The 21,182-nt window shown below is 41.5% G+C and overlaps 1 protein-coding gene across 1 annotated transcript; it reads left to right on the top strand.

The window, feature by feature from the left end:
• The first annotated feature begins 986 nt into the window (after positions 1 to 986).
• Positions 987 to 8,473, top strand: LOC136858550 (uncharacterized). Its single transcript, XM_068225447.1, has 2 exons — positions 987 to 1,065; positions 5,673 to 8,473. Exons 1-2 carry the CDS (start codon positions 1,059 to 1,061, stop codon positions 8,315 to 8,317), a joined length of 2,652 nt encoding a protein of 883 aa, XP_068081548.1. The 5' UTR covers positions 987 to 1,058; the 3' UTR covers positions 8,318 to 8,473.
• The last annotated feature ends 12,709 nt before the right edge of the window (positions 8,474 to 21,182 follow it).

The raw sequence follows: 21,182 nt of genomic DNA, 5'->3' as shown, positions 1-21,182 counted from the left end.
AGTACAAAATAAATAAATTACATTAATATGATTGGTAAATTCATAAGGAATAAGGAAAGCATCCTGGACATAGCGATGACCCCTGGCAGGGCATCCGGCCGTCGGCGACACAGGGTGTGACGTAAAATGGCAGAAGAAGAAGGTAAGGGGAGGGAAATATTCAAACGGTTTCGATACTTAAAAATGCATTGGTATGTGTGTGTATGTGATGTCTTTTTTCCTTAATTTTGTATTCATATCTATTGGTCCAGGATGTGTAATAATGAAGACCATGGTAACTAAAACACGATTTTTAAGTTCAAAGGCCACTGTCGGCAGCCCTGAAGATAATTTTCCGTGGTTTCCCATTCTCACACCAGGCAAATGCTGTGGCTCTGCCTCAATTAAGGCCGCGGTCGCTTCCTTTCCACTCCCAGGCCTTTCCTATACCATCGTCGCCACAAGATATATCTGTGTCGGTTCGGCTAAAACAGACTGTAAAAGAAAGTTCAAAAGTCATCAATAAGAGACAACAAGATTTGTACAAGTTTCGATTTCCAGGAATATATAACAGTCTTACTTATCGTGTCGTGACGCCTTCCTTTGAAAGAAATAATGGTCTAATAATCCATCGCTACGTAGAAGAATCTTTATGACGGGAATCTCAATACCTGAAACAACGGAAGAGGTTACGTCAATGACAAAGTCCGCCAACAAACCCTCCGTATTGAAGTGCAAGAAAAGTTAGGAAGTAATTCCTGATGACTGATAAACTCTATTTAATTATCACCGAGTCTTATCATCTGTAAATGAGTACAGGTGTGAGTTCAGAGAATGTGGAGGTCGATCATGACATAACAACCTATCATCTTCTGATTGATCCCTGTTTAAGCGAATTTTATCATACAATGAAATGTGAACTGTCAAATTAATACCCAGGTATTAAGACAAATTTATACAATAAGGACTCCCATATTCGACACTAATGCGTCATTATTTTCCAGTATATATAATAACACACTCGATAGGCAAGACATCAGTACCTTTCAAAGTCAAACAGAACGAACGAAAACTACAACATGACTAGTGAGTATAGTTTGGTGTGAATTATAAATTATTATTGTTGCTGCTTTATTTCAGGGGCTTGGAATATCGTAATAGCGCTCTCTGTTATCAGTGCGTAAGTGAATATTCTCTTCACGCTTAAATGTGCGTTTCATTATTTTTTCAAATGTTCATTTTTCATCCCAAAAGTAATACTTAATTATCAGAAAATATATATTTCATGAACATTTAGTTGAAAATCTAAATATGATGGGCTTTGAATGTTCTACTTACAGTATATACAAAGCTGTACAATTATTAGCCATACTTCTGTCTTTACTTAAGGAATGATCAAGCTCATGAATACTCTGAGATTATCACTATTTACCTTCACTATTTTAACTTTACGCTTCAATTCGCATGAAAAGCTTTGGACCACGTTTTCCCTCTGCTCAGACAAAGGTTCTTGCACGCAATGAAGGTGAACCCCAGTACAATTGGACAACTTGTGTGTTGAGTGTTTTTCATTTCACAGTGGCCAGTGGCCGCTAGAATCCCTCCTTACATTAGCTGGAGGGTTGATGATCCTTGAAACTGTGTTTTTCTGCTCTCAGTGAAGTCCGAACTTTACTTCTCTTGATTGGAATTCCGCTTTTCAATCCAACAGAGTGTTTGTGCAAGATCAATACTATTGTTCTTTTCTGCCTTACGATCTTGCCATTTTCTTCTTTAACTTTATTTACTTTTCTGTACAAAATCCAAAGGGGCTGCAAGGCCGAGGCGGTAAAGACGTGCTCGGTTCGCCCGGAAGGACTTGGGTTCGAATTCCCATCAGGAAGTCGTAAAATTTAAGAAACGATATTTCCACTTCCGGAGGTGCATATGCCCTGAGGTTCACTCAGCCTAAACCAAAAATGAGTACCAGGTTAATTCCTGGGGGCAAAGGCGGCCGGGCGTAGAGCTAACCACTCTACCCCATCACGTACCGAGGTTAACAATGGTGGAAGCCTTTACCTTCCACTCCTCCAAGGGCCTTCATGGCCTATACGGAGGTGACTTTGCTTTGCTTTTGTACAAAATCCAAGCATTTATCACTGCTATATTAAGCAGGTGCCTTTGCTAGAAACAAAGTGTTTACATTGCACTATTTCTTGTATAGTCTAGAACAAATTTATTACTTTCATTGACCTGTCTCAGAATCATCCTTGGCTTTGATGATATGAAAGTAAGTGAGGAATGAGCGATGCTAGTAATGGCATTCCTTATGCAGACAGTCCTTGTTATGAATGGAGTGAAAAGTCGCTCATAGGGTCGGTTGGTGCATGGATTTCAATGGGCTTGGCAAGACTGATACGTAATAGCAACTTCTAGATCGGCGAGGAAAGCAAATGGGAAACTAAATGACTCCTCATTTCCCTAGTATGCCTCTTCCATGACGCCTAGGCCACCTATGGATAAAACCAGCCTTTGGGCTGAATAGTTAACATACACATCAAGCAGATGCTGAAAGAATCGAAAACATTATTTTCTGGATTTATTTTTGTTGTGAGAATGTACAGCAGGCAAGTACATTCTCATTTGCACATATGAAATGCTGCGCATGAAAGGGTTAACCAATGTTGCTCTTGCTTCTACTCTGGAATTCATGGTGGCCAGCATTGGGAAGCAAAGAAGCGGCTTGCACCATGAATATCTCTATACAGAATGTCCTTGAAAAAGGTTCCAGTATTTATAGAGGAGGCAGCACATAACAAACGAAAGTGGAAAAGGTCCTATAAAGATTGGTTGCAAACCCACTTTTTTTTTTTCGAGTCCGCTACCATTACCATCAACAATTCTCATTAATTGATCTACTGTATGTGCTCGATGAGACTGCCATCCATTGCAATGCAACCCTCCACAAATTACAGTACTGCAGTGTCACAACTAAACACGCGCCATTTGAGCATGAGCACTCCCGTACACCTAACGAAACGAACCTACGTACCTAACTGCGAGAGCAATAGAGTCTGTAGTACGCAGTGGAATACTGTACGTTGACTAGTGTGTTTCGTTCTTGCTTGATACAGTACAAATAATGCACACACACGATGCTCGATGTACTGTATCAGTCTACTTACAATCAGGGGCGGCTCTACCTTATGAGCTGAAGTGCTGCAGCACATTGCCTATTTGAAAAATAAATTACTTTAAAAATAGTATCTGCAATCAAATACAGTGCATTGAAAAAGACGGCAAACAAACAATAGTCGTGTACTCCACGCCAGGTGGTTGTGCTGGGCTGTGCGATCACAGCTCAGCGAGAATTTCAAAGCTTTTTGCCAGAAAGCAGGAATTCTGCATTTTGCGCATGAGTGCCCAACTTTTCCGATAGGCTGTGGAAACAACAGCCAAGACCGGCAAGACATCACTTCACAGCGATTCTTCGTTCGACCACAGAGAGGCAGCACTAGTCACACTTGCATTACAACCGAAATGAGAACGTGGCAGATGGCACCCTCTTGACTCAGCGGTTGTATTTCAGAAGGGATGGCTCAAAGCAAGCGGGAAAACAAAATACTGTAGAGCTGTTCCCGCCAGGTCTTTTAATAACAAAGAGGATAGAATACTCCCAACTTGCCTATTCCATAGCCACCTTCGTAAATCGATGAACTATAAACATTGTAAATTTTATGTTGTCAAAATAATGGCATGATATTGTGATTTTCTTTAATAAAAATGTCTAGTTTATAAATGTCACCATAAAAACATAACATGTAATTTTGCATTACGATGTTGCTGGTTTTATTTCAATGATTCTGGTAACATTGGGAAGTTCTGCTTTGCGCGCTCACAAAAAGTGTTTGAGTTCATGAATATTTTGCCATTGCAGGTGTTATTATGTGTTTAATTATATAGTTTTATTGTGAGGAATGTGTATGTGTGTTGGGGTTGTTTGCGTGTTTGTTCAGTGCAGAAAATTCAGCGGAGAGCCTCTTGAAAACCGCGTACCGGTATGTTTCTCAATATTTTTAATTTTTGGAGGGGGATGGGTTACAGAACACAACTGATTTTCTGCACCAGCCGCCACTGCTTACATTGGTTATGCATTTGTTTCATTACAAAGTGCTCGAAGTGCAAGATATGCCCCTCCTGTATAATAATACCATAACATAACACGCTAGTAGATTTACGACCAAGTTTAGGCAGGAATGTATTTCCATCTTTTCTTACATACCATCTTCCATACATTATTGGGACTTGGTGATCATTGATAGTAGTAGCGGAAGATAACTCGGGAGAAATTGTGTTTGCGACAAAAGTTTATGGGACCTCTTTTCCTTCATTTGTTGTGTGTTGCATTCTCTGTAAATATTGGAACCTTCTTCAAGGACATCCTATATAGTTGAAATTAGATAACACAGGGAATCGTTTGTATAACGGATAACAGCCAAATTCACGTTGGGTACTCATTACAATTTCCAGCAATACGTGCAGTTTTTTCATTTCTTGTGTTAATTACAGCCATATGCAGCATTTGTAAGGCAGACAATCCAATGAGAGTGGGCGGTGTTTGCAGTGTACGGGAAACTGTGGGTTACTGTGGTGAAAATTAGTGTCGTATGTGAGTTGTAGGAATGGTGAAGGACAGCACAACACCTAATTTTTGAGTGAAGTAAATTAAACAATTACATTTGAAATCCCACTACCTACCTTGAAATCGAACCCAGGGCCCTGAAATCCGAAGGAGAAATCTGTCACCACTCAGCTAAGGTGCCCAACAATGAGTACCTTAAGCTGTCCCCAATTAATTATTTTCAATCCATATTATTTTAAAATATGCGAAGTTTTCTTAGGTAACTTACGGCTTAGAAAACATCAAAACTGTATGTTATTCAGGAAAACAAACTGAAGTTTTCAATAATTGGTGGCCTGCGCTTAAAGTAGCGGTGTCGTTTTCAGCACGGTCAGTTGATAATGAATAAGAATTAATAACATAAATTAGGTTTTTTTGTCGGCCAGTAAGCGATACGTTTCAAATATATCGAATGGTGGTCAGATTTCTTTTTAACGCAAAAGCATACGGTAAGGCGAATTGATAAATCGTTTCTCAGTTATGTGTACAGGCATTTCGATTTGATTTGATTCACTAGGTTCGATGTTCCGTTTTACTCTGCTAGATGGCAGAGTGAACCAGATCTCTGAAGGGTAATCAATGATTGTGTTTTATTTAATTTTGTCGGATGAACGCCAAATGTGTCACCAGAGATATTTAGATGCCGACGTCGTGCGAGATGGAGTGTCAAATGAAACTTTTTCTACGCTTTAAAAATTCAACTACAGCTGCCGCGTTTGAACCCGCGATATAGTGATTGGAGGGTAACACTGTACTACTGATCCACAGACGGAGTTATACCTAAATGGATACATATATACATTCATTCATACTAATGCGTTACACACAAATTTGACCTTAACGGTATTGAAAACACATTAATGATATTTTCCCCAGAAGCACGATAAAGCAAACTTAAAGAATTTCAAGAGACTTTTTTTCTGCAAGGCGTAAAACAAAAAGCTTGTGGGCAGTGAAATTGTCAGCAGAACAAATCGAACTCTGTAAAAGTGAACAGTGTGATATCTCAACTGGAATATGTCGTTCATTTCAGGTGTACATCTAGCGCTGGTGCTTCTCGCTTTTTGTGTGGGTCACGCATTCTCTGAACCAATTGGGAAGTGTCCAATACCTGATCCAGAGGAGAGAACTGAACATCTACCCGACGATACAGACTGCAGCAAATTTTGGCGCTGTAATCACGAGATTCCAAAACAAGAGACATGTCCTGATGGATTGCACTTCAATCGTGTTCTACAAGTTTGTGACTGGCCTATACGAGCCGGATGTGACTCTAATACTGGATCATCCCAACCACCCGCATCTCCATCATCAACTTCGTTACCTCCTAGGGATACAATTTGTGAGGCTGCAACTGAAGATAGATGGCATATTCCTCATGCAACAGACTGTACAAAGTTCTACAAGTGTGACTTGAATGCTGGAAAGGCTACAGAATTCCAGTGCCCCGATAATCTGCACTTCAACGCTGAATCTCAAGTTTGTGATTGGCCGAGCCAAGCTGGTTGTGATTCTGCTTCCGGATCATCGTCATCAAAACCTGAGATAACTACATCCGGATCATCGTCATCAAAACCTGAGATAACTACATCCGGATCATCTTCATCCAAACCTGAGATAACTACATCTGGATCATCGTCATCAACACCTGAGATAACTACATCCACATCCACATCGACCACTACCTCTCCTCGGGATCCAATCTGCGACAGTGCTACTGAAGACAGATGGCATCTTCCCCACCCTACTGACTGCACCAAGTTCTACAAGTGTGACTTAAGCACTGGAAAGGCTACAGAAATACAGTGTCCCGATGATCTACACTTCAACGCTGAAACTGAAGTGTGTGATTGGCCGAGCCAAGCTGGTTGTGATCCTGCTTCCGGATCGTCATCAAAACCTGAGGTAACTACATCCGGATCATCGTCATCCAAACCTGAGATAACTACATCCGGATCATCGTCACCCAAACCTGAGATAACTACATCCGGATCATCGTCATCAACACCTGGGATAACTACATCCACATCGACCACTACCTCCCCTCGGGATCCAATCTGCGACAGTGCTACTGAAGACAGATGGCATCTTCCCCACCCTACTGACTGCACCAAGTTCTACAAGTGTGACTTAAGCACTGGAAAGGCTACAGAAATACAGTGTCCCGATGATCTACACTTCAACGCTGAAACTGAAGTTTGTGATTGGCCGAGCCAAGCTGGTTGTGATCCTGCTTCCGGATCGTCATCAAAACCTGAGGTAACTACATCCGGATCATCGTCATCAAAACCTGAGATAACTACATCCGGATCATCGTCACCCAAACCTGAGATAACTACATCCGGATCATCGTCATCAACACCTGGGATAACTACATCCACATCCACATCCACATCGACCACTACCTCCCCTCGGGATCCAATCTGCGACAGTGCTACTGAAGACAGATGGCATCTTCCCCACCCTACTGACTGCACCAAGTTCTACAAGTGTGACTTAAGCACTGGAAAGGCTACAGAAATACAGTGTCCCGATGATCTACACTTCAACGCTGAAAGTGAAGTTTGTGATTGGCCGGGCCTAGCTGGTTGTGATCCTGCTTCTGGATCATCGTCATCAAAACCTGAGATAACCACATCCGGATCATCGTCATCCAAACCTGAGATAACTACATCTGGATCATCGTCATCAAAACCTGAGGTAACCACATCCGGATCATCGTCATCAACACCTGGGATAACTACATCCACATCCACATCAACCACTACCTCTCTTCGGGATCCAATCTGCGACAGTGCTACTGAAGACAGATGGCATCTTCCCCACCCTACTGACTGCACCAAGTTCTACAAGTGTGACTTAAGCACTGGAAAGGCTACAGAAATACAGTGTCCCGATGATCTACACTTCAACGCTGAAACTGAAGTTTGTGATTGGCCGAGCCAAGCTGGTTGTGATCCTGCTTCCGGATCGTCATCAAAACCTGAGATAACTACATCCGGATTATCGTCATCAAAACCTGAGATAACCACATCCGGATCATCGTCATCCAAACCTGAGATAACTACATCTGGATCATCGTCATCAAAACCTGAGGTAACCACATCCGGATCATCGTCATCAACACCTGGGATAACTACATCCACATCCACATCAACCACTACCTCTCTTCGGGATCCAATCTGTGAAGGTGCAACCGAGGAAAGATGGCATCTTCCTCATCCTACAGACTGTGCAAAGTTCTTCAAGTGTGACTTGATCACCGGAAAAGCTACAGAATTCCAATGTCCTGATAATCTGCACTTCAACGCTCAATCTCAAGTTTGTGATCAGCCAAGTCAAGCTGGATGTGAGTCAGCTTCCGGATCATCATCCTTCCGACCTGACACAACTGACATAACTACATCCACATCCACGTCCACCACTACCTCTCCTCGGGATCCAATCTGTGATGGTGCTACTGAAGGTAGACGGCATCTTCCTCATCCTACTGACTGTAGAAAGTTTTACAAGTGTGACTTGGACACCGGAAAGGCCACAGAATTCAAATGCCCGCGCAATTTACACTTCAATGTTGAAGACCAAGTTTGTGGTAGGAGGAATGCTGCAAGATGCAGAGTAGATTCAAACTCATCATCATCTGAAAGTGGGTCATCTGATGAATCGGAAGAAGAGTGAATAATAAGAACCGAATGGAATCTTTACATTTAACATTGGATATGTTTACCTCTCATCATCACTGGACTGATACGATTTGTAAGTCTGCTTGCTAGGTACTTATTGTAACCTATCATCGAATCTTCAGTAATAAAATGATCTAGATTTAGCAGCATATATTTTCTATGATTTTCTGAAATATTGAGTATTTATATGTCTCACCTTTTAAAATATTTATATAGTTAATGTACATATGTTTACCTCTTTGTTCCTTTTATATTTATAAATAGTTAATATGCTAATTTATTTATCTCGATATTGTAAAACAGTAATGAAATAAATTTATAACATACCAAACAATCCTGGTATATTCAACAAATATTCTTTCTCGAAAGGCTTGATGTTTCATCTGCACTATTTTGCGTTTCTTGGCAGTGAATAGTACACCTACAAGTTATTTTTCATGCTGGTTAATACTGATATCAAAATTCTGTCTGGGAGCATTTGTTCAAAGGAGGAGTATGTGATGTACCAGGAAGGCCTAGGTTCAGTCCGTCAGCGATGCCGCTGGTGGGATCCTCAACAACTTTGCCATCAGCTGTCATAGATGGCCTAGGCATCACTGAAAAAGCTACTAGGGAAATTAAGAGTGAGGTAGTTTCCCGTTGCTTTCCTCACCGAGCCAGTTGCTATTGCATATCAGTCTGCCAAGCCCACTGAAATGCATACACCAGCCGACCCTATGAGCAACAATTTCACACCATTCATAGCAGGGACTGGCTGCATAAGGATTGGCATTACTAGTATCGCTCATACCTCAGTCACCTTCATATTGTCAAAGCCAAGGATAAGACAGAGACAGATATAAGAAAGTAACAAAATTGCTCTAGCCTATACCAGAAGACATAGTGCACTGTAAACACTAGGTCCTGCCAGCAAAGGCAAAAAAGAGGAGTAAATATTGCAATTATTTGCTTTTTCTTAACTTCTTCTCCTTATTCCTGGCCTTTTCCCAATTACTTGGTTGTAATTTCTTGTGCATTAAGCCCACTTTTACGGCCGGATGCCTTTCCTGCCGGCAACCCTATGTGAGGATGTACTCACAATTGCGTGTCTCCGTGGTGGTTGGTGGCGTGATGTGTTGTATATAACTGAGAGTGTTTACTAAGACGAACACAAATGTACAGCCCCCGAGTCAGAGAATTTAATCAGACACGATTTAAAGTCCCGACCCAGCCAGGGAACGTACCCGCGGGCCTCTGATCCGAAGGCCACTGCGCAGATCATTCAGCCAAGGAGCAGTTGAGTTTTCTTAACTGCATTACTCAAAACTTCAGACGTACACTAGTTTATCATTATACATAAATACATACTTCATTGTAGGCTGAAAGGCATTAAGTCTCTCTAAGAGGGATGATTAGATTGGATTCACGAGCATATATATATATAACTTGGCGACCACGGGGCCCTTAGGTAAATCCTTGTATTGTTTCCACTTGTTCCAGGCTCCTCACTTCCATCGTTCCTATTCGATCTACCTTGCTCGGCTCTTGTTCTTTACCGACCCCGATGGTATTAGGTTTACAAGGCCTAGAGAGTCGCACATGTTCATACCCTACGTGGCCCTTGTCTTCCTTTGGCCGATGCCTTCATTTTTTCAAAGTGTCGGACCCCTTCTATTTTTACCCTCTTATTAATGTTAATAGGGAATGGTTGCTGAGTTGTATTTCCTCTTAAAACAATAAACACCAATACCCTCCACAGAAAGGATACCAGGGAGATGTGATTTGTGGATGTAGTTACGTCAGGTAAGGAGGGTGATGATCCAGAAAGAGAATCACAGTCGGCTTGATTCGGAAAATCACGAACCTGAGACTTAGAGCTGAAGCGTAGATCATTGGAACACTGCATCTCTGTAGCCTTTTCAGTGTTCAAGTCACACGCGTAGAAATTGATGCAGTCTTAATGGATGTGGAAGATACAATCTGTCTTCGACTGCATCTTCACAAATTGGATCCCAAGAAAATGTAGAAGGCAATGTGGATGGAGTTATATCAGGTCGGGATGATGATGATGGTAATGATGATGATAATGAGGAGGAGGAGGAGGAGGACGATATGATCCGGGTGCAGAATCGCAGCCAGCTTGGATCGGGCAATCACAAAACTGAGACAGAGCGTTGAAGTGTAGATTATCTGGACACTGGAACACTTAGCCTTTCGAGTGTTCAAGTCTCAGTTGAAGAACTTTGTACGGTCTGTAGGACGAGGATGTACCTCCACATGTTGGGCCAGAGGATGTGGACGTAATTATAGTACTCGACACGCGAGGCAATACACTAAAAAAGCAAATATCACTGGCGTATTCTCTTTCTTTAATTGCACATCATTGCTGTCAAATTGGTTAGTTACATACTGAAATTACGAGGCAAAATCATCAACAAACTAATCTATACCAATAATGGAAGTAAATTATCAATCAAGATATTCCTAATTAAGTCAGTTTTCAAGCTCAGTGAGGAGTTAAGGAAATAAACACACTCATCCTCACTCAGTTTAACGTTATACTTTTCTGCCTTTATTTTTATATACGCATTACTATAGCCGTATTATTCGGTGTTTGCCCTGTGTAAATAATTCGGCTCTCATCTTGAAATTTGCTGTTACTTGTCGGACTGAAGTGAAACTACACACAAGCACTGAATGGCCAAACGTCACGGGAAGAGATGTCCCATTAGAAAATGTGTCGTGTATGAACCCTGAGCGTTGCAGCTAGCTGAGCAGTCTGTCACAGACACCGGTGTCGTGAATATGGCAACACGTCGCGAGTTAACCGATTTTGAACGTGGGATGATCATCGGCGGACGGCGCATGGGTCATAGCATTGCAGAGTTACATGCGAATTCGCGTTTCCGAAGTCAATAATGTCGAGGGTGGATCTTGAATATCGTAGAGAGAATGTAAACCACCGCATGGAAAGACCACAAGTGTTTAACGAACGGACATCACGTCGCCTCCGCAGAATACTGGGTGCTCGGCGGGCTACTGTGAGTCAGATCACCGCCCAGTTGAATGATGGGAGTAAGGAACCCATTTCTACGAGGACTGTAGGGCGGCAATTGCACCGCATAGGCTTCACAAGCCAACGACCAACTCGTGTTCCTTCCCTGACACCTCGACACAGAGCTCAACGACGTGCATGGGCCCGCGAACATCGGCAATGAACCATGAAACAGTGGCGGCGTGTGGTATGGCCTGATGAATCCTGGTTCCAGTTGTATCGAGTTGATGGGCGCGTGAGAGTGCGGCGTAGGGTATGCCCCATGAATCTATGGATCCTGCGTGTCAACAAGATTGTGTCCAGGTGGGAGGTGGCTCAGTTCGGCGTTCTTATGGTCGCAATTAGGCCCCATTGTCCGGATGTAGGGAGCGCTGACAAGTGAACGTTATGTGGACATTCTTTCAGACCATCTGCATCCCTTTCTGGCCCAATAATACACTGATGGAGATGCCATGTTTCAATAGGACAATGCGCCATATCACCGCTCTGTGGTGGCACGCATGTGGTTGGAGGAGCACTCCATTGAAATTACAACCATGGAGTGGACCTTCAGATCCCCCGATCTTAATCCAACCGAGCATTTATAGGATGCTGCCGATGCTGCTCTACGATCCATGAACCTCACACCAACTACATAAAACCAATTGTGGGTAGCAGTGCAACATGCGTGGGGCCAGACCCTTCCATCCCAACATCTTGTAGAATCGACGCTTCGCCGTACTGATGCCGTTTTGAGGGCTCGCGGAGGAGCAACTCGTTATTAACATCATATTCAGAGTCTTCCCATGACTTTTGGCCACTCAATGTATATTATAAGTACGTGTGCCGTAAGACAATACGAATACACTGTACCAAAGCCGTGACAAGACAAGCTTAGGTTAGGTTAATAACGAAATTTCCTTCCATTTCAAGTGAACTGGTCTTTATAGAGGAGGTAACGTTGCTTTCCTGTTCGGAGGAGTTCTTGAAGATGTTTCTTGCTTCTTACACACCCTAGTTGAAATTTATACATACGAACTGGACGAAATAAGACCGTATTAATAAAATGCTACGTTCGTCATTTAATACAACTACGTTATTAAATGCGTTATTCGAACCTGTCACAATTCCACTTAACCCAAACAGATTTACAATCCCACAGAAAAGGAAAAATATGTTTTACTTATTCCAGCAAACGTAACGCTAGTGATTTTCACAATACGGCAGTGGCAGTACGCAATAATCTCGCAAGTCACGAATACATCATGACTACATAGTGCCAACTGGCAAGATTAACAGTAACTGTAAGACGTCGTATCGGCAAGTAGTGTTCCTAAACTGTATGGTTAGCGGCACTGAATCGAACCTAACAGTTAGAAATTAAATATAAATCACTACCTTCAGTATTAAGAGGGGAGAAAGAACAAAGTTGTACCCTTAGTGTACTGTATATGTTCACATGGCAGGGACTATATGTCTGGTCAGGAAAATGGTCAAGCTCTAGCACACCGTTTCCGGGCAATATGTAACGAAATGAGTAAGCATGACATGACGGTCGCTTAACGTCAGTCTCAGGGTTGTGAATCCAACCTGATCATCCCTGTACTATGAAGATGAAACCTGTGGTATTATCTCATTGCTCTTTTGTTAAGTAGGCGTACCCACACCAACCTTCGTCTCTCAGGTCCACTTGAGCTTCGCCTAAACCTTTCCCCATCCAGCCTATGTCGCAACCACCAAATTAGGCGGGTCAGAAAAATGACGCTGTTACCAAGGTTATGTAGCAACTGGCGAAAAACATCCCACAATTTGCAAAACATACTACAAGTTTCAGCGGTATAACTATTTTCCACATAAATCAATTAGAATACTTATTAAAAATAAACGCCTGAGCAAGTCAATTTTAATCCGTTAAATCATATATTGAAATTTTCAGTAAGCGGCCACGTTTTTGTTTCTTCAGCCAAAGAAAAATGCGGGGGAAATGTAGGAAATTGTCTAACTGTTCTTTTATCAAAAACATGTTTCCATAGGTCTTTTGGTTTTCTTTGAAAATGGCCGGAAAGTGGCCATATAAATGTCACTAGTTGAGTTCGTTTGAGTCGCGCGCGCCAGCGCAGGATACAGGACCCTGTAGGTAGGTACTTGCGGGTTACGTATTAATCTGTACCATATTCATTGAAATATTTTTGTTTATGTTTTACAATTAACTTTAAATACTTGAATACTGCACCACACCCCTCCCTTACCGATAATATATGACATAATATAGTACGCACATCGGGAGATTAGAGGCGTGGACCGCGACTAGGATAGGCCAAAGACACAGCCCTGAACTGGAAATGTCCCCCATCAACAATGCACAACAGGGATGAGACTAATACTATTTGAAATAAAATTCAAATAAAATTTAAATGAGGGTTTATTAATGCAATAAAAAATTCAAAGAAAAAGAAAATGAAGCCACCAATAGAAACAATAAAAAAGGATACATGCTTGTGTTCATTTGGTTCGGTCGAAATAGTAGCATAAATACGCGAGCGCAGCATTTCTCAATACACCAAAACTAATATTTAATTCACGGATTTGTTTGGTCATTCTTTCCATGAGATTAATTACATTGTTTCACATACGCTTCCATCAAACTGCATCATCATCATCGCGACAACAATAGCAATAGAAAGATAAGATCCCCAAGCATCCCGGAGATGAAACACAGAGCAGATATATAAAGGAATGTAGGTATCAGGATGGCAGAGAGAGAGAGAACATCTCTGCACCAAAGAACAATATTCAAATCAAAGAGAATCATATGCATGCGCATAACCTGAATTAAAGGTAAACAAACATGGCGGCCTCGTGGGCAAACAAACGGTCAAGACAGAGACCAAGACAAAATAATTAACACCGTACCGAAAACAAACACAAGGCACGGAAACAAGATCAAAAGGAAAAATTTTACTGACCGATACGTCATCTTTTCACTCCCCACACTCACGAACACACACCCAAACATTCAGACATTGCCGGTATCGGCCAACAATGCGAGCAGTAGCTCCATTCAATAAGTTGGTCACAAACTCATGTAGTATGACTCTCATGGTCACAAACAAAGGTCTCACATATGTCAGAGTAGCGTGCACGACGCAAATATTTCATCAGTAGGATAATAGGGACCCATAGTCACGCACCGGTCCACCAGCTTACACACTCCGTACGACACGGATCTCCGCGTCGACACCCACGGCATACCTTCATTTGATGGTAAAATACATTAGAATTGCAGTGCACATAAATAGAATTTATCAGAGACCCTGTTACCAACATCTCACAATCACAAATCAGCCACAAACACGCGATCCATTCACGCCGCAGAGCATAAAGACTCATATCAATCAGCTATGATTAAAAGCACAAGAAAACCACGAGAAAGTCATACAACCAATATAAATACAAGGATCACCATACCTGCTATATTAGCTCTCAAAATAAAAAAAAAAGAATGGCAGTATAGACTGAGTTTAAATCTATTAAATACCCATCTATAGCTCAGAAATGCCACTCCGATCTGCGTGGAGTCCATTTTTATAATCCTCTCTCATAACCACTACAAACATTCGAGTCAAAGAGATAAAGTTACAGAATCGCCGGAAAGAAAGAATGACCCTCCGTGTTCACAACTGAGGGTGCTGCCCTCTCTAGTACAACCTTGGAAATAGTTAAGTCAATCAAGCTAAAGCTGATACAAGCTCATAGCAATACGGGAAACATTGCTTTTTACGAACATGCTATATTAGCATGTCTCAGTACTATATATTGGAATGCGTAATATAGAAAAGGAACTACTTTAATTAGTACACGGACTTGGACCGCGGCTTCGACTAGACAGCACTGCACGGTCAGCGTTGCCATCCGTGCTCAGAGGTAAGGGACTCTCGACCCGATGCCGCTTCGCCGTACCCATATGACGCAACGGCACAGTTTTCCTCACCCGCCTAATTCAGTGACCACAGGTTTAATCCTCGACTGGCGTTGTGGGGTCGAAAATGATACCATAGAATGGATGACCTCAAACACCCTTTATGTACGTTTTAAAAATAAATACATGTCAATTATATTTCCTTATACCTTTTGCATCACCTACAATGAGAAATTAATATCCTTACTGATTATAGATTGTGAGATAATGCACAATTGTTTTCCCGTCACTGATTTTAAAGAAAATCGCACTCCCATGTATTAAACTTAAATGAAAACAAATTTTAATTGTTCATTGCTCCAAAGCAAATTCAAACGTACATTTAAATATTATACAAAACTCATAAAACGTTCGAATTTCACAGTCATTTACGTCATTTTCACAACCACTTAAGTGTTGGAAGTTTGACAATAATGTTCTGACTTTGACGTGTCACTTGTCTTTTGGGTTCGGTAGCTGACCACTTATATCTGTTCCTACCAGAGAAAGATGATGGCTGGTTGTCCGTAAAACTTCCCTCTTCGTCTTCCTCACCTTCTTGTTCCGAATCCGTGTCGTGCTCGGAATTGTAATCTGGATTATTTTCATCTGAGAGATCGCTGTCCTCACTTCCTTCGGCATCTTCCTCTAAAACACTGCGATCCGAGGATCACACACTGCCATGCCAGGGTGAGATGTGGAAGCCATGGCAAGGTTTACACGAAGAATAAGTACCAAACACGCACTTCGAATGAAATATGGTAAGGTAAGGGTTGTTCTGCCCAAAGGCAGGTCCGAACCTCCGCAGAGGTGTTCCTGAGCCGGAGTTTACGTGCGGTAGGGTGGCCAGTTCCTTTCCGCTCCTCCATTCCCTTACCCCCAACAGCGCGTGGCAACCCATCCAACTCCTGACCACGCCCAATGTTGCTTAACTTCGGAGACCTCACAGGATCCGGTGTTTCAACACGGCTACGGCCGTTGGCAATGAAATATGAACACTTACAAATTTTTAAGTTACGACAAACTTCGTGACACAAACGCCGTTTAGTTCATGAGAAAACCAATATTTACTAAACGCTACAACTCCAGATAGCAGTTGATCTTGCACTAACAATAAGTAACAGTTACAGTGAACGGCAATAGCCAGAACGGAATACGGAGGGAGCGCCAGGGTTGTACAAAGTTACTGGTATCTTTAAAGACCTCCCAAACGCCAGTCGATGGTTAATTTTTATCTCCTTAACCGATGGTGTCTGGCAGTGTCAAGACAAATGAAAGAAAAATACAAAGGAATTATATTTCCTTATACCTTTTGCATCACCTACAATGAGAAATTAATATCTTTACTGATTATAGATTGTGAGATAATGCACAATTGTTTTCCCGTCACTGATTTTAAAGAAAATCGCACTCCCATTTACAAACTTTTCATATGCGTTTACAGATCTTGTGCAAATCTTCGATTCCGTAAACTGAGAAGTTTTTTGATGGGTCCTAGTTTTCGTCACGTGTCCGCCGAAATATATGCCTGTATTTGAGTACCGGTACCAATAATATCTTTAAATTTGTTCATTATTGCACAGAATAACTCAATATTTTTATACATGTAAGTACACTTCAATATGGACACGGTATTGAATTAAATCGAAGCTCTTGCCACCTGTTCATAAGCATTTGGGACGTTATAAGTTCAACTGCTTCAATGATACGTTGTCTCAAATCAGTTAGACATCGAACTTATCTCCTAAATGATACGTCCTTAACAAACCCAATACAAAAGATATAAATTAATCAAATCCAGAGATTAAGAGGAAACTTCTTTTTTCAGGTGAAGTCTTGTGGACTATTCCACACGAAAAGCCTTTTAACATAATAATAATAATAATAATAATAATAATAATAATAATAATAATAATAATAATAATGTTATTTGCTTTACGTCCCACTAACTACTTTTTAAGATTTTCGGAGACGCCGAGATGCCGGAATTTAGTCCCGCAGGAGTTCTTTTACGTGCCAGTAAATCTACCGACAACCGACACGGGGCTGTCGTATTTGAGCACCTTCAAATACCACCGGACTGAGCCAGGATCGAACCTGCCAAGTTGGGGTTACAAGGCCAGCACCTTTACCGTCTGAGCCACTCAGCCCGGTAAGCCTTTTACCAGTGGCAAAAAGCTGTCCGAGAAAAAAGGGGAGCGAAGGGAAGTAATACCCCTTACACTATAGCAAAGAAGACAGAATGAAACAAAAAGAAATCCCGTGAGTAAGGGTATTGACAACCCAAGACGTCTGCTGCCCATCTAGATGGTCTGTGGATATTAGGGTGCCACGTGGTCATGGGTGAAACATCTCTGCCATATCGTTTGGCTGTAATTGATCAGGTCTGCTGCATTTCCAATAAACCATAGCCCGCCATTACAATCCTTAGACTGGCCAGAAATCAAACCGGGCCCTCTGGGTAAGAGAGAGTCACGTTACACTATGACGTTATCAAAGAGAAGGAAATAAAGACAGAAAAGTATAGTAAAATATGCATATGATTTTTATTTGAATCAGAATATCAACCAGACCCTAACAGAAAAACAAAATGCTTTAATTCGTGATAGAGAGACTAGACTGTTAACTAGACCTAATTATAGAAGGAAGGAAGGAAGGAAGGAAGGAAGGGATAGAAATCCTAGATTTATAAAAGCGCGAAATAAATATAATTTTCTTAAACCAGAACGTGAATTGTACGGTCTGAGTTTTCAAGACCTGAGTAACAAATGGTAGGCCAAGGAGAGGAGGATACTGGGTCCTGTCAAATTTATTTATTTATTTATTTATTTATTTATTTATTTATTTATTTATTTACCGGTATTTATCATATGGCTTTTAGTGCCGATAGTGTCCGAGGAAATGTTCGGCTCACCTGGCGCAGGTCTTTATATTTGACTCCCCTGGGCGACCTGCGTGTCTAGGTGTGAGATTATGATGAGGAGGAGGGGCGGGAGGAGGATGCGGAGTTGAAAAGAGGGTGAAGTCCGGTGTCGGCACATAACGTTCTCTTGTCTAACGTCCCCATGCGACGGACGATTCACCATCAACAGCGTCATATGCTCCCACTCGATATGAACACTGCGGAGAGGTTTAGACAGTGGCGTGCGGTAAACACGTTCGTCACCACAGCTGCAAAAATGTTAAGTAATCGCAACCCCACACCATTATCATTTCCAAGTTGGTATACACGGCACCATATTTTTCAATACAATTTATACTGATCTGCATTTAGAGCAGTCTCCTGGGTGGCAGATTCCCTATCTGTTGTTTTCATATCCTTTTCTTAAATGATTTTAATGACATTGGAAATTTATTGAACATCTCCCTCGGTAAGTTATTCCAATCCCTAACTCCCCTTCCTATAAATGAACATTTGCCCCAATTTGTCCTCTTGTATTCCAACTTTATCTTCATATTGTGATCTTTCCTACTTTTAAAGACGCTACTCAAACTTATTCGTCTACTAATGCCATTCCACGCCATTTCTCCGCTGACAGCTCGGAACATACCATTCAGTCGAGCAGCTCGTCTCCTTTCTCCCAGTTCTTCCCAGACCAAACTTTGCAACATTTTTGTAACGTCGGAAATACCCAGAACAAATCGAGCTGCTTTTCTTTGGTTTTTTTCCAGTTCTTGAATCACGTAATCCTGGTGAGGGTCCCATACACTGGAACCATACTCTAGTTAGGGTCTCACCAGAGACAAATATGCTCTCTCCTTTACATCCTTACTACAACCCCTAAACACCCCCATAACCGTGTGCAGAGATCTGTATCCTTTATTTACAATTCCACTTATGTGATTACCCCAATGAAGATCTTTCCTTATATTAACACCTAGGTACTTACAATGATCCCCAAAAGGAACTTTCACCCCATCAATGCAGTAATTAAAACTCAGAAGACATTTCCTATTTGTGAAACTCACAACCTGACTTTTAACCCCGTTTATCATCATACCATTGCCTACTGTAAATCTTACAACATTATCGAGGTCATTTCGCAGTTGCTCACAATCTTGTAACTTATTTATTACTCTATACAGAATAACATCACCCGCAAAAAGCCTTACCTCTGATTCCACTCCTTTACTCATATCATTTATATATATATATATATATATATATATATAAGAAAACATCATAACATAAGCTACAGTATATATTTAAAAATGTACCCACAGTTCCACCAGGTAAGGCTTCCGTACAGTCATGTTTTTTGACAACAATATACTAGGACTTACTGTTTTTAAACTGTAAATCCTAATCTAAACATTGAGCAAAAGTTAGCAGGTATTTAATCGTACCGGTAACCGAAGTCTTAAGAGTTTCACTACCGAGCTCGATAGCTGCAGTCGCTTAAGTGAGGGCAGTATCCAGTAATCGGGTGATAGTGGGTTCGAGCCCCACTGTCAACAGTCCTGAATATGGTTTTCCGTGGTTTCCCATTTTCACACCAGGCAAATGCCGGGGCTGTACCTTAATTAAGGCCACAGCCGCTTCTAGGGCTTTCCTATCCCACCGTCGCCATAAGACGTATGTATGTCGGTGCGACGTAAAGCAAATAGCAAAAAACAAAGTTTCACTCGCTTACTGCGTGTAGGTACAGCGACGACAGGCGTGGGAAGACGTCGATACCACACTTCACGGAACTGTAATACAGTATACACTCAACTTCCAGCTCGTTCTGAAATGTTAGGTTAGGTTAAGTTTACCACAAGGTTCACGTTCCCGAAAGTGATCCTGTCCATTGATGACATGCTTCTTGCCAAAATTGACCGTGATCCAATTGAGGATGACATTACATCCATATTCTTTTAAGTGGGCGCAAATTTGTTTCCTATTATTTCACAGCCTACTACAGAGTGTGTGACCTGCCTAAGGTTGCTATCTAGTGAGTAGCTTGTAAGTTGTTGTTGTTGTTGTTGTTGTTTTTGGAGAGGTTATGGGCTCTATTATTTCACCCAGCCACTACACTTATTATCGTGATATTACACTTATAATGCGAAATCACACGCAATTATTCACACTACGAAGGTCACACGCAATGAATCTCACTACGAAGGTCACAAGAACATAGTTGAGCATCATGTCTATGTACACATCTTGAGTAGCGCGTAACATAACACAGGAAGTGCGTAGAAGCAAAAAACAGTGGAAGCAGGAGTATGTAACCGTGCGAACAATAAAGAGACAGTAATTTACCAGTAATTTACAAATGAATATGAGAGTCATCCAAATATTGATTGATAGCATGTATTATAGCAGGAGACATATCGGTAAGCAAACTTGTAAGTTAATGAAAATCGTAAGGAATGTATTTGTATGCTCGAAGAATGTTCTTGGCTGCGTTCACAAAGTATGACTCCCAATAGAGTAAGAGTATCGCGGAGTAACGTGAACGCTTGGAGTGAATACAGAGTAACAGAACATGACGTATCAATTAAGGAAGGCTATTATTTTACCATTACCACATTTGCGAGGAATTTAATAACTAATTTTCAGGTGAGCTTCTTCATAGCAGTGCGCTATATGAGTTGGTACTACTTCCCTCACTGAGTTGTGCCTTAAAACAGTATCCGTTATTCTTTATCTCGTAGTAACAATCCTATGACTATCAATATATCGATGATTATGTGTAAAGAAGTGGAATCAGAGATAAGGCTGTTTGCAGATGATGTTATTTTGCACACAGTAATAAAAAAGTTGCAAGATTGTGAGCGGCTGCAGGGTGACCTCGATAGTGTTGTGAGATGGACGGTGGGCAATGATATGATGGTAAACGGGGTTAAAAGTCAGGTTGTGAGTTTCACGAATAGGAAAAGTCCTCTCAGTTTTAATTACTGCGT

The sequence above is a fragment of the Anabrus simplex genome, chromosome 1, assembly GCF_040414725.1.
Source record: "Anabrus simplex isolate iqAnaSimp1 chromosome 1, ASM4041472v1, whole genome shotgun sequence".
Taxonomy (NCBI): Eukaryota; Metazoa; Arthropoda; class Insecta; order Orthoptera; family Tettigoniidae; genus Anabrus; species Anabrus simplex.
The sequence above is the reverse complement of the archived record's forward strand: the minus strand, read 5'-3'. Positions and strand labels throughout refer to the sequence as shown.